Genomic DNA, 14,490 nt, shown 5'->3' with positions numbered 1-14,490 from the left:
TGCCAATTTTCTTAAGCTGAAAGTAAATACTTTTGCTGAGCTGGCTTATTTGGGAGGACATAGACATATCATAATCCAACTGAACCCCTAGATTTTTAAGACTTCTTTTTGAACGAATGGTATGGTTATTAATATCAATTTGTAGCTCTGGGAGATTTTTAATGGCTTTTGTATTTCCACTCAACATTATTTCCGTCTTGTCATCATTTAGTTTCAATTTATTGCTGGTCATCCATATTTTTAAATCTCTAGTATGAGTATCAATATATCTTTTGAAACTAATATTTTTAATGGGATTTGTCTCATTTCGTAAGAAAAAAAAATCAAAATGGATATTATTATGTAGCATGTGTCAACACTTTTTGGAGATCTCATTACTGTAGAGGATGAGAATCCAACATAGATTTTATCACACAACAAACAACAGCTAAGCCTTACATCATCTTTACCCTTTAAATAAAATTGTTTAAAATTTTTTTCAGTAAATAAGTAAAGAATAGGAATCTTCATTTCTCAACATTGGAAAAATGGATGTGTCACTTTTTGTCCAAACTGTCCCTACATTCAAGTACCTTGAAACTGAGAAATATGTTCAACATTATGTCTGTATCTATATTGTAAATGCAAAAATGTTTGTTCAGTAGCTTAATGAGGAAGAGTAACAGACAGAACCATAGGGATGTTACATGTGTAGCACCACTGATAATATGTTGGGCTGATTTTTTTTATGCAAGAGGAACCAAAATATTGGCATGAACTTTTTAACCTTTTTTAAATCATTTTTTTCTTCCTTAGTTTTCTTTTATAGTCGTAGAGCAATTGTAAGTTACATTGTTCTATGAAGATACATTGAAACCCTTTAAATATTGCTTATTATAAATATTTTTTCAGATTTATGAAGGAAAAGTTACATCAATTTTACCATTTGGTTGTTTTGTGCAACTAGAAGGGTTGCGGAAACGTTGGGAAGGATTGGTACACATTTCACAGGTAAGAAACAAATTGCCTACGAATTTGATTGAGTTGTTTAAGACAGTGTAAAAGCAACATATATGGATTTTAAAAGATTTAAAAGTAGCCAGTAGGGATTAAGAAAGCTTTAAAAATGATGCCTGTAAATCTGAAGCAATCTATGTAAACATATGTTTGAAGATTTGAAGCAATGAAAATGTAACCTGTGGAATTAAAACAATGTAAAAAGTAATCAATGTGGGTTTAAATTTACATGTATACAACACACTGTGAATTACAGAAATATAAAAGTAATAAATATAGATTTGAAGCTATGTTAAAGTAACATATGTGATGTTGAAGCTTGTGCTCCAGTCAGTTTCTTATTGAACTGCAATTTTTGAATTTTTGTTGTTATTTGTTTATACGATGTTGTTTGAGATGAAATAGTGACAGCTGTGGTTACCTCCTTTAAAAATGTATTGATTATATGTAAACGTTATTACTGTGTCAGTAATTTTTACATTGCTAGCGGTGTTTTGTTTATTGTTTCAATATAAGAATCAAGTTCTGTAAAATTTCGTCTCTCTATGGATATAATGTCAGTGTATGTTTTATTTGTCCAGCTCTAGTCTATCTCTGTGTATAATGTCAATCTACATTTGACCTGTTTTATTTGTCTAGCTACGGAGAGAAGGACGAGTCATAAATGTCAGTGATGTGGTGAACAGAGGACAAAAAGTCAAGGCAAAAGTTCTTTCATTCACTGGAAATAAACCCAGCTTGTCTATAAAGGTGAGTAAAGATATGGAGGATTTTTTAAAACTTCTTTACAAAGTTTACAGTCCGATTTTAATTTTTTTTTAACCTCTGATGTCCCCTTGTTCTACGGAAATAACTGTGGGGAAATCCTGTTGGCTTGATCAATTTTTTAAAATAATCCCTATTATGTGATGAGGTGTCATTATGTGGCCAATGTCTTTGATGCATCAGTTATGCTCTTCTCTGTTGCATGCAAAGGATGTATTTGATTTCCGAGTGGGGAAGTATTTGTCGTGTATCTTCGTCTGTCTGAGGGGATGTTTTATGCCGTTCAGCTTTGGTTGGCCTTGACATTTGGGGTCAAAGTAGCCTGCCTCGCACATGGTCTGAATTGTGTCGATGAGTGTGTGAAACACTTACAGTTGCAGTTACTATTTGACCCTTTCACTTCAGATAGAACGAAGACATTTGTGTGTGCGCCTAGAGAAAGGTACCAAAAGTCGCCCCAGACTGTTTCGAGCTACAGGCTGGTAATGACAAAAATCACTTTTTTGACCAAAATGTGTTTCCATTAAAAAATGATAGATCCACTATTTTTTTACAATGTGCTGAAAGGGTTTTCATTGATTTGACTTCTAAATATTTTATTTTGAATTATTTGAGGGTAGGTATAATAAAAACAAAAAATGAAAACTGCTTTTAAAAGGTGTTAAAATCTATTCTTGAAGCACGTTTTCTCTTCCCTACTATTTTTTAACATTGAATTCCATCCATGATATTGATATCAACTGAATGCTAAATTGGAAATGAATTTTCCACGAATAAATACGTTTAAAACATTGTTTTTTAAAGTTTGTATGTGTTCTCACGCTTGTTAAACTTAAAAGCTCATTTTCTCAAAATTATATTTTTATATTTTTATACTCTACCTAGCAGAATGTGCAATATTTTAAAAAACTACTTGAGATATCTCAATAATTCAATGACCCCTTTGTTCAGCATTGAATTTCATATAAGGTACAACCCTTAACTTAAAATTGTCAAAATCCGACTTTTGGTACCTTTCTTTAGGCACACACACATTTTTATAAGAACTTGTTCTTGGAAATGTTCCACTTAGCTGCTCTTCTGAAATGTGGGGTTTAACAGAAAGTGAATAGGTTAATTCTGTAGTTGTTTGTAGTTTCTTTTAGCTGTTGCCTTTCTTTAACCCTACTTCCAGCATTATTACTGATAGCGATTCTACTATTTCACTCCATGCAGGATGTTGACCAAAGCACTGGGGAGGATCTGAACCCCAGTCGTGTGCGTGTTGGAGGAGAGGTGAAAGATGGGGAGGAAAATTCTGCCAGAAACCCGGACAGGCCGAGCACCCTGCCACTTGTGGATGCCCCAGAGCTGGAAGACGAAAAGTCTGAGATGAAGACGTTCAAACGACTTTCCTCACCTCAGCGCTGGGAGCTGAAGCAGATGATGGCGGCCAACTGTATCGACATAACAGCTCATCCGGACTTTGACGAGGAGACGGGACTTTTGCCTAAAGAAGATGATTCTGGTGGGTGTTATAATGTTTTCAGGGCTGTTATAGTTTACAGGCCGTTGCTTCACTTCTTCATCTTCTGATTCGTAGAGAATATCGGGTATTTGTAAACTTAAGTGTCCATATGGAACTGATTTGACCTCATATGCACATCCAGGTCTCTACTCTCCTAAGGGCCACATGTTAGTTGCTGTGTCTTCATACGTAAAAGATATTTTCAAGTTATTTGAAACATGGAAGGGGGGGGGGGGGATTTTATTTTAAGCGAATATTGTCCCTCGAGTATAGTAAAAAAAGGGAAATGTACAGTAAAGGAAAAGTATGAAGAGCTATTTTTATTATATTTTACATTGGCAATGTATTTTTTTGTCTTATCGATGGATTTGAATAAAAGAGGTGATACTGCATGATGTTGAAAAGCTCATGCTGCCAATGATCTTGAAGAAAGGCATTTATGAGCTAATGGCTCATAGTGACGGCAATTTTAATTTGAAACAAAAATCTTGCTTTAATAAACTTCTTTTCATGAAAGGTGTCATCAGGAGCATACGTTGTTGTTTTGCTGTAATAAATTAAAAATCAAAACGGAGACTGGTGCTGAGTATTGAAACTGGCTTGTTTTCGTTTCCAAAATTATCTATATACTTTTAAAAAAATGTAGACCTTCTCAGCTAAAACAGATTAGGTGAATTTTCTCAAAGATGCAAAGGCTCTAGTTTTATTTCATTGTTCATAAACAAAGTTATTAATTCAATTTGGAATGAAACATTCATGCTTTCTAACACTTTTGATTTTATAGATGAAGACGTGGAAGTGGAAATGGTGGAAGAAGAACCCCCATTTTTACAAGGTCATGGCCGTCAGTGGGTCGAGCTTAGCCCGGTCAAAATTGTCAAGGTAGGTGGCTATCACTGCTACAGGATAGGTTAAGTAGTTTTCAAGTATAATGCAGACGTATTTTAAATGGGGCAAGAAAAACATGTTGTATAAACGATATTATTTGAAAGGACAACTGTCTGTCCGGGGTTTTTTTCTTTTTCTTTTCTGGAGAAGCCGGTTGCCTGAACAAACACAGGAGTCCTCTTCATCGCCTCCAGGTGTCCATTTTTTTCTTCGTGACGTTTGTTAGTTTCAACTAGCCATGCCATTTATGTAGGGATTTTGTTAAGGTGGACATGTAATATATGCTCTGCTTTCTTGATGTTTCCCTTTCTCCTGTGCATTACAGCTTCTTGTTAATTTTGAATATGTTGTCCTTGTACTTGTTCAGTCTGTTGTGGACAGTTTTGTGCCTGTTCATGATGATCTGGCCATGGCTGATAATTTATGGTAAATGTCAGAGTGATTGTCATTTGGGTGTTGTGTCTTCTTTTTCTTTCTTAACGCTTTGCTTGCTGCCCTTTTTTAAAAATAGTGTGCTTACAGATGGTATCTGGAAGCAAAGTTTGTCACGTACAATGAATGGATATCTAAAATATTTCAGTTGTTCAATTCCAAAGAATAACAGATGTGTTTTGTATTAATACGCTGTCTTAATATATGTAAAAAATTGGGGAGAATGGTTGGATTGTCTTTTTTTTCTCAGTTCCCTTTTTCTTCCTTACCCTTACTTTTTCTCAACATGTTGCCACCAGCGTACCTTCTAGGTGAGTCAGGTATCTTTGTCTATTTCTTTTTATGCAAAAGTCACAAAAGATAGGTCAGCCATTTTGGTTTTATGGCAGAATCCTGATGGCTCCTTGGCGCAGTCTGCGATGATGGGAAACGCTCTGCAGAAAGAGAGGAGGGAAATGAAGCAGGCCCAGAGGGAGGCTGAGGTCAGCACTGTGCCAGCCGGTCTCAACAACGACTGGATTGACCCAATGCCTGAAGGTATGACGGATTTACAACCTCCATTTGACACTTTTGTTTTGTAGCACATAGTCAGATGGCAGTTTAAGAGAACTGAAAGAAACTCTGTCAAGTCAAAAGTAGTGGTTGTGTAAGCGTAAATCTTATTAAACTTTTTTGTTTCAGACATTTTTTATATTTCTCTCCTGTTTTTTTTTTTTCACTTTACTGTTCAAGATTCTGGTTCAAGTTGGCTTGAAACAAGATGCCCATGAATATTGTGTTGCAAACTTTTGAGGAAAACATTGATTTTTGCCATCAGGATAAAAATGACACAGGTGTGACACAAGTGTTAATTTTATGTATAATATTCAGTACTCAATAGTATTTTTGTTAACTTTTATTTTTAGGCTGTCTCATATCCCCCTCTCATGTTCCCTTATCATTTGTACAGATGGTGGCAGAACTCTGGCAGCTAACATGCGTGGAGTGGGCATGGCACCCAAAGAAGAACCAGAGTGGAAGAAACACATCAGTGGTGGAGCTAAGGCCTCCTATGGTAAAAAGGAAAACAAGACCATCATTGAGCAGCGTCAGAGCTTGCCTATCTTCAAATTGAAAGATGATCTTCTCAAGGTAAACAAACTTACCTGTTTGTGGTTTTAATTTCTTCTCCAATTTATGATGGTTTCATGGTCGTTTTAATGGTGCATTTTCTTTCTAGGTGTGTTGGAAGTGAGTTTGTTTTCCTATATCATTTTTGTTTTGATAAAATGTAGAAATCTAGTTACAACATTTAACACGGTTGACAAGAAGACCGTGTTATTTCATCATTTCTTCTCAAGAGACCTAACCTTTTATGCTGATTTAATGTCGTAATAATACTGAGAATTGGTTTGCTGTTGGTGTTGTTTGAATGAGCATCAGGAACTTTGACAATTTGGTGGTGTTGTATTAACAAAAAAAACGTTTTGATTATATTCATTGCCTTGTCTCTCCTCCTGTGAAAGAGTCACATAAATTATCAAGAACTCTCGGCGGCCTGTGGTATAAATACCTGTTCTGCCTTTTTGGGAATTGTACAGCACTGCAGCCAGTCAACCACTTATTCCTGTAATTCGCATTGATGTTGTGCTTTGTTCTATCATTCAGGCTGTCCATGACAATCAAGTTTTGATTGTCATTGGGGAGACTGGCTCTGGCAAGACGACTCAAATCACGCAGTACCTGGCAGAAGCTGGCTACACCACACGTGGAAAGATTGGCTGCACGCAACCCAGACGTGTGGCTGCCATGTCCGTGGCAAAGAGGGTGTCAGAAGAATTTGGTTGTCGGCTTGGCCAGGAGGTATGTAAAGATGAAATTCGCTCTGATTTTTACATTCTAACTACACAGAGGGTACCCATGGATGTTTTATCTCTGTGACCTGCCTCATGAAGCTGTTCCAACGACTGCAATTTCTCCTTCTTCCTCTCACAATATTGACCACTACTTATGTACCAACAGAGCACAACTAAAAAAGACTTCACTTATTAGCTCAGGGGCTAGATGGTTGTTACATCCATATTTTATTTGAAGGACATTTTTGTGGTATATTGCATAAACCTTTCATGGCTCTTTATTCTTTACACCAATTTTTAAGAATGCGGGGGACCTTATTCTTCGAAGTCGAGGTGAACACTTACTTTCAGAGTGAATCACAAGAAGAAGATAGCGTGCATCTGTGTGTTGGTTGAAAAATTACATGGATTTCAAGTGTGCTTAAGAAAGTTTGCTTTTAAATTGGTCTGTTGACAATGGTATTTAAAGCATGCACATTTGCTTCATTTTGCATGTATCCGTAGGCCATGAGAAAAGTCTTATCAAAGCTTGTTTTTTAAATCAAATCTTGCTTCCATTTTGTGTCTTTTTCTTGAGAGGTAAGAGATAAGAAGAAAGTCTCACAGAAATGACAAAAATGAACTTGCTCTTCCTAGGTTGGGTACACTATCCGTTTTGAAGACTGCACCAGTCCAGAGACAAAGATCAAGTACATGACAGATGGTATGTTGCTGAGAGAGCACTTGATCGACGGAGAGATGACCCAGTATGCCATCATCATGTTGGATGAAGCTCACGAGCGGTCCATTCACACTGATGTTCTCTTTGGCCTCTTGAAGCAGGTATGGTTATTCATGGATATATACCCTTATTTGTACTCAAAACTTGCTTGTTGGGTTCTTACATTCTATTAGATTGGTGACTTAATTAATCAAATTAACGGTTTCTTATTTTACGGCTGTGTTCTTTACTGAAGAATAATCTCTATTTGATCATGCCAACACCTTTTAGTTTGGAAAGTCAAGTTACTGTTTACATTTATTTTCTTTGGATTATGTGAGGAAATATAAAGCTATGGCTTCCATAATTTTTCTGAGAAAGTTTTTTTTTGGTATTAAGTATACAGTTACCTTTATCTTTCCCAATGGGTTACCCGTTAAGCATTTTGGAACCTTCCTATTTTTCATTATCAAAACTTTTCAGAATGTAGGTGCAGCTTCTGATAATGTAACTTTGATGCTTGTTAGCTTGTAGAAGTAGAACTATGAGATAATCAGAAGATAACTGGTTCTCTGGACAGACAGTTAACATGGAAGCTTAACATGGAAAGATTGATTTAAGATATTGTCTCGTTTACTTCACATCTTTAATGAATAGTATATTTACCTGCCTTTTTCTTGTTCTCTTTTGCAGGCTGTTAAAAAACGACCAGATCTAAAACTTATTGTTACGTCTGCCACTCTAGATGCTGTGAAATTTTCACAATATTTCTATGAAGCTGTGAGTATTTTTTTCTTTTTGGTTTATCTTGTCACCAGATTTGAATAGGCTGTTTATTGTGGATTGTAGTTCTCAAGTTGAAATTTTCAATTTAATAATTTTTGTTATAGCTTGTAAATTCAGAGTCCGTAACTAGTGTAGAAAGACTTAACCATGGGGGGAGGTTGTGTGACTGATACGATGTCAGTGGCATGTTGTGTTTCACTGAGTTAGGCTTTTAGCAGTGACCAGATTTTGTACGCAGCCTTGGGTCACAGGACATGAGCCCAGGGGTTTCTGGACTAACAATAGCAAAGGGCCACCACCCACATAATAACAATCTTATTTCACCCATAGTTAAATTTTGGAAAGCAGATCAAAACGAATTTCAGGTGACTATTTGTTTGGATTGAGTACTTAACTTTTCAGATATACTGATGGCTTTTACATTTTTCAACTGGAGGCACAGTTCATTATTATGAATACTTATTTCATGATGTAGCCTTGTGGACATATGTCTATTGTGGTTGCCAATGGAACCTGTCTGACTGGTGGTTAGAGAAAAAGAGAGAAGAAACCGCCTCATATGTGGCAGATAAATAGCTGAGTGCCTTACATCTTTCTTGTTTGTACATACTCGTTGTGACCCCTTAAAATTTAAGTTTTCTTTCAAATTAATGCTCGTTTGAACAAAGTTTAAAGTGTTAATCATCCTAGTTTGCTGTATCTAATAATTGTTTTTGGCTCTTTTTTTACATTTACTTCCTAGCCTATCTTCACAATCCCTGGTCGAACATACCCTGTGGCAATTCTGTACACAAAAGAAGCAGAAACTGACTATTTGGATGCATCTCTCATCACTGTCATGCAGATTCACCTCACAGAACCACCAGGTATGATAATAGTTCTTTTGACATATCTTAAGTTGAGTTAAGGTTGTAGGTCTAGAAAGCAACTGAGAAACATGCTCTGAGTTACCTCAAAATAAAACTTAATCGTTAGAGAATTATTGTTCTTGGCAAGTTAACAAGACACCAGCCACATTTCGCAAGGAAGTAGATTAAGAAGTAAGTATCAGTAAAAAGAAGTAGAAGTAGCCACCCTCTGTGTTAAAGAAATCTGACAAAGTATGGCCTGAACACATTTGTGGCAAACCATCCTATTGCCGGCAGATTGGTCTGGATCATGGTTGCTAACTGCTTTCTCATAAAATTTTGTCAGTGGCAAGATGCATATATGCGGCTGTTCATATTATATTTTACCTAAAGACTAAGTTTTACAAGCATGAACAATTTTGCAAAATGGATTTTTGAACAGAATCTACAGCGCATGTACAAGGTCAATGCTTTCCCTGAAAAGCAATCTAAACATCTGTATTACAGCTCAGACTTGAACATTTCACGACAGTCCCTTTCATGGTTGTCACACTTACTTTGTCCCATATTTGAATCTTTTTGGCTGTGGCTGCTGAGTAAAGTCCATGTGGTAGCATATGGACAAATTGGTTTTTCCTTGTTTGTAATCCTACTGAAAATGAATGCTGATATTTCAGTTCTTTAAAAAAATGTATGTTTGTATCAGGAGGTGTACTTGAAGTGAAACTCGAGAAATGTCAAAGATGGTAACGTTTTGAATCATGGTATTATTTTGCTCATGTTGTTGTTATAAGAAGTTGTTTGTTTCATTTGCTCTGTCTGAAATAATGTGACATATTTTATTGGTAAGTTTCTACATTTTTACTGTTCTGGTTGAAATCACTGCATGAACAGACACATGTGTTTGATTTTCCACTGCTTTTGTTTACTGATGACTTTCTTATTGATGTAACATCTTGTGAATCGAAGAAGTTTTTTTCTCAAATGTATGCTTTGCTTTTGGCATTTTTTAACAGGTGACGTTTTGCTGTTCCTCACGGGTCAAGAAGAGATTGACACAGCCTGCGAGATTCTGTATGAACGCATGAAAGCATTAGGCCCAGAGGTTCCTGAGCTGCTCATTTTGCCAGTATACAGTGCTTTGCCTTCTGAAATGCAGACAAGAATCTTCGAGCCTGCTCCTCCTGGGTCAAGAAAGGTACGGAATTTGGGTATTGTAATTTTACATTAGCAGTTTATTTATTCTGGAAGTGTTTTTTCCATAGTTACTAACCTGTAAATGTAAGCCCTGAAATTGTTCTTTGCTATTATGAATGACTGATGGTTGCTTTCGGGTGAAATCTGTTATTTCATAAGACAGTGGAAAGTTGTATTTCTTTTCCTTCTGTCACTACTTCTCTTATTCAATCCATGGTTGGTCTCTCCACTCCCTTCCATACCATCGGGGCAGAAAAAGATGATTCTATTGTAAATTGGGGGCAAAAAAAATTTGCAAAACCCCCAGACTTGCCGTTTCAAAATATTGATAAAATAAGAACTATATGGACAAATTAGATGCAGTTTTCTTTTCTGTGAGGGGCTTTCTTTCTTTTGTTGCATTTTAAAAATCATAATAGCTTTTATAGTCTTTTTGTGGTCAACTATTCATTATAGCCCAAAACTCTCAGGCTATTATTGTTATTGAGTTTTTATATATGGTTCTGTCTTTACTTCATACAAAGGATATACTGTGCTCAGAGCTAAGTCATTCAACAAAAAAACATTTACGACATTTAATTGTGGGTACTTGATTCTCTTTGTCTTCTTTGTATCTTAATTGTCGTGAGAATGTGGTGATATTTTACACACATGCTATCAATTTTTCTGTGTTCCAGTTTTTCCCATATTATGAATGTCATGAAAGCTTTTGTATAATTTTGAAGTTCACCATTATAATTGTTTAATTTTCTCCACAGGTCATTATTGCAACCAATATTGCAGAGACGTCCTTGACTATAGACGGCATTTACTACGTGGTTGATCCAGGATTTGTCAAACAAAATGTGTACAACTCAAAAACAGGAATGGATCAGCTGATTGTTACACCTATTTCTCAGGTTTGTTTACAAAAGTAGTTCTTTAGGCCCACTAAGAAGCCTGAAAAATTGGATCTTTTAATTATTCATTTTTTTACCTTTCAAGAGATTGCAATAAGTTTTGCAGTAAACTGATTGTTTTCCGTCTATTATTGTGCAATTGACTGCAAAAAATGTGGAAATACCTCACTGTCGTGATGTGCCATGTGGCCATTGATTATTCTCTATGTACAGTGTGCATCTCCTCAAGTAGCCGCAGACAATTAATTCTTTATCTCGGCAAGCCGCTCCCAGCGGTTCGTGGTCGGAACTGCCGTGCCGGATGGCTCGGGCACCTTCCTTTACGACGACTTCGACATTAAATTACTTTTCGGCAACTGCCAAAAATAAGTCTCTTTTACCGGAAGTGCATTCATTAGATGAAGACCTATCAAAATAGGTTTGCCAGTTTAGATTTAATGACCCATTTAATGACGTTTTTGTCATTTTTAGATTTAGTACCAAACAAGGGCCCCGGCATAGTGGGTTTACCCCCCCTCGGAGATGAAGAGTGAAAGGTCATCTCACATCTCACGCTCATTTGTTATGTCAGGGATGCTGTTTTTTCCCCTGATATTTCTGTTATTATCATTATCACTTGTTTTCTGTTTAACCCCTTGTTAGTAATGTCTGTTAACATTCTTTTTGTTTGCAAATGCAACTTATGTATGTATGTATGTATAGTATAAGGTTTTACAGCGCTCGCAACTGCTAAGGTCATATGAGCGCGCGAAACACAAGTTGTTCACCTCTGCGAAAGTTCACTTCACGACTGGCTAACTAATTTACTTTAAAATGCTAAAAAGTTAAAATATTCAAATTCGGTGTAAATACATTTGTGATCTAAAACAACTTTTAAGTAACAACAAAAATTTTAAATAATATCAAATTCATTCTACAACTCGCCATAAAGGCCAATGGCCTTTATAAAATTTAAAATTCTGCTGGGAACAACGACGGAAAAAATATCCTGCAATTTCTTGAATTTATAATATTTCCTTCGGATCTCTCCAAAGTCTAGACATTCTGTTAAAATGTGTTTAATGGTAAAATCTGTGTCGCATCCGACACAGAACGGCTTCTCATCTCCCTGTAGGAGGTATTTGTGGGTTAGGGCCGTGTGTCCGATGCGCAATCGAGTAAAAATGACTTCGTCTCTTCTGGAGAGATCCGAAGGATTTCGCTGTTCTACTTTGGGTTTAATTTCATATAATTTATTATTTTTCTGGTTTTCCCAGTGGCTCTCAAATGCAACTTAGTAAATTTTCGGTTATTTTCACAAAAACCCAGTCACATCCCTGTTCTGTCTTTAAAATGTTGTTTTGCAACCAGCGATACATCCTGAGATCGTATTCTACATGGGAGTTTGTTGCTTGAGTCCAATAATTCCTTTTTTGCTGTCAATGCCATGGCGGTAGGAGATGGGAGGGGAAATTCTGAGAATTTCTTATTTTGGTTTTCAAAGGGTTTGCAGGTCTGGATCAATGAGAATTGGCATCATTGTGTCTGTTTGATTTGAGACAGTAATGTACAGTTATGGTATCTTTCGAGTACCAGTATGGTGTGATAAACTTTTGCGAGTGATTTCTAACCATTTATGATTTTCAGCCAGTGTCTGCTTATTGAATTAATTGATACTGAACCTTTCAAGAAAAATTGCTGTTACCATTACTCTCTGTTCCTCTTGTAGTTCTAGTAAAAAAGCTACTTTTGAATCTTGTTTAAAAATATTTGAACTTGTTGGTTCCCTTCACGTTCTGTATTCTGTGATTCATCAATATAAATTATCGAAACTTTAGACATCCATTTCTATAACTCCTGTTATAGTATGTATGCACATAGATTTTTGGCTTATTGGATGTTTTGGTGATTAAAAATTTCTCGGACATTGGCGTGAAAGTATGATCAATACAAGTGGTGGTTGGAAAGAGTCTCTGTTGAAATTGATGATTTTTAGCGAATAAAGAGCATAATATGGACCGATGTTTGTTTTTCTGTAGGAAAAAGAAGGCTTGATTCTTTAAAATTAAGTTGCAAAATTATTGAAGACAGAAAAATTATGGTGCAGATATGTTGTCAAAATGAAAACGGGCGTTTTGCCTTTTGAGAAATTTTTTATTTGGGACATACAATACACAATGTGGAGACAGCCCAGAGATTTGACTTATTTTTATTTAACGACTTATTTTTGGGAAATTAAAAAAAGTTAACTTTTACACCTTTTTAATTGTCACTTAACATTTTGCCCTGTCCACCACCAGGCTCAAGCCAAGCAGAGAGCTGGTCGTGCCGGGCGCACTGGGCCAGGCAAGTGCTACCGTCTGTACACTGAGCGTGCCTACCGCGACGAGATGCTGTCCACAAATGTTCCTGAGATTCAGCGCACCAACTTGGCCTCCACTGTGCTCAGTCTGAAAGCCATGGGGATCAATGACCTGTTGGCCTTTGACTTCATGGACGCCCCACCCATGCAGACGTTGATCTCCGCCATGGAGCAGCTTCATGCTCTCAGTGCACTGGACGACGAGGGGCTTCTTACCAGGCTTGGGAGGAGGGTAAGGAGAAGACAAGCTCTTTTCGTTCATGATACCAGATTAAACAATGTTAAGACAACAATCACTCCTTATCATAATTGTCCCCACAACAAATTCCCCCCGCCATTACCATGTAATGCTAGACATTTGGTAAATGTAGGTCCCAGTTGGTTTTGTTATTTGATCTTTGATGATGTACCGTACAACTAGTTGCCTGTGATTAAAGTTTTTGGAAGAAGCTCTTGTTAACTCAATGGAGACGTTTCATGCAGCGTTTGTGAGCACCAATATTTTCCTGAGAGGCGATTCACGCACCCCCTGCGAGCTCAAGTTTGACATTTTCTCCTCGGCAAAGTATGCGCGCAAACGCTGTGTGAACCGTCTCTTACCGTACAGCCGACCTTTGTTTCGGTTCGTGCAAAGTTTCAGCAGAATTGGCGGAAACTTTTTGAGTTATCGACCCGAAAGGAAAGTTAGTCACACTGAGCCCCTACTTTCGTTTCTCTGACACGTCCATTCTCACAACACTTTGTCATTTACGATGGCAGCACGTTTAGTTTTAGTAAGAGTTTTACGGCACTTGCAACACAATAAGATCATATAAGTGCCGAAGATTAGGTGTTACAAGAGAGTAACAAACACAAAAAAAGAAGGAAGAGAGATCAGGATGAGAGTTGTTTGTTCAGAAAAAAGGAGCAAACCACACCAGAGCACCCGCAAACCACCCACTAGGTAGAATGAAAAAGCCAACATTTTTCAAGTGTATGACGACTTAGTCAGTTCAGAAAATTCTGATTATGATATTTTAGACCAAGGGGATCCTGATTTCAATGTAAATGAGCATCAAAGCACTGATTCTGATAGAGTTCTAGATCTAGACTAGGCTTTCAAATGCAAAATTCCGCTTTGTCTGGAGCCCTGTTTTTTTTTTTCACACTGAAGTGGATTAGACAGGTAATACATAAGGATTACCATATAGATTACCTGCCTATTTATGAGTTTGAACTTTTTATTCATTTTGAAACACAAAACACAATAAAAAACACACACAAAGTTAATTTTTTGGGGGGGGCGAGTAGAAGTCT

The 14,490-nt window shown here is 36.8% G+C and overlaps 1 protein-coding gene across 1 annotated transcript in view; it reads left to right on the top strand.

Moving 5' to 3' along the window:
- Positions 1-14,490, top strand: part of LOC101857366 (ATP-dependent RNA helicase DHX8) — a gene marked incomplete in the record, with an annotated part of 35,610 nt that overhangs the window by 14,814 nt on the left and 6,306 nt on the right. Inside the window, 13 exon segments of the mRNA XM_005108271.3 lie at positions 892-990; positions 1,636-1,746; positions 2,977-3,268; positions 4,053-4,150; positions 4,978-5,125; positions 5,538-5,719; positions 6,236-6,430; positions 7,060-7,245; positions 7,817-7,903; positions 8,652-8,775; positions 9,774-9,955; positions 10,713-10,853; positions 13,133-13,426. Of these exon segments, the coding sequence (XP_005108328.2) occupies positions 892-990; positions 1,636-1,746; positions 2,977-3,268; positions 4,053-4,150; positions 4,978-5,125; positions 5,538-5,719; positions 6,236-6,430; positions 7,060-7,245; positions 7,817-7,903; positions 8,652-8,775; positions 9,774-9,955; positions 10,713-10,853; positions 13,133-13,426 (2,139 nt within the window).

Source organism: Aplysia californica, unplaced genomic scaffold, assembly GCF_000002075.1.
Source record: "Aplysia californica isolate F4 #8 unplaced genomic scaffold, AplCal3.0 scaffold00673, whole genome shotgun sequence".
In the NCBI taxonomy this organism is placed as follows: domain Eukaryota; kingdom Metazoa; phylum Mollusca; class Gastropoda; order Aplysiida; family Aplysiidae; genus Aplysia; species Aplysia californica.
This window is presented reverse-complemented; position numbering and strand designations above follow the sequence as displayed.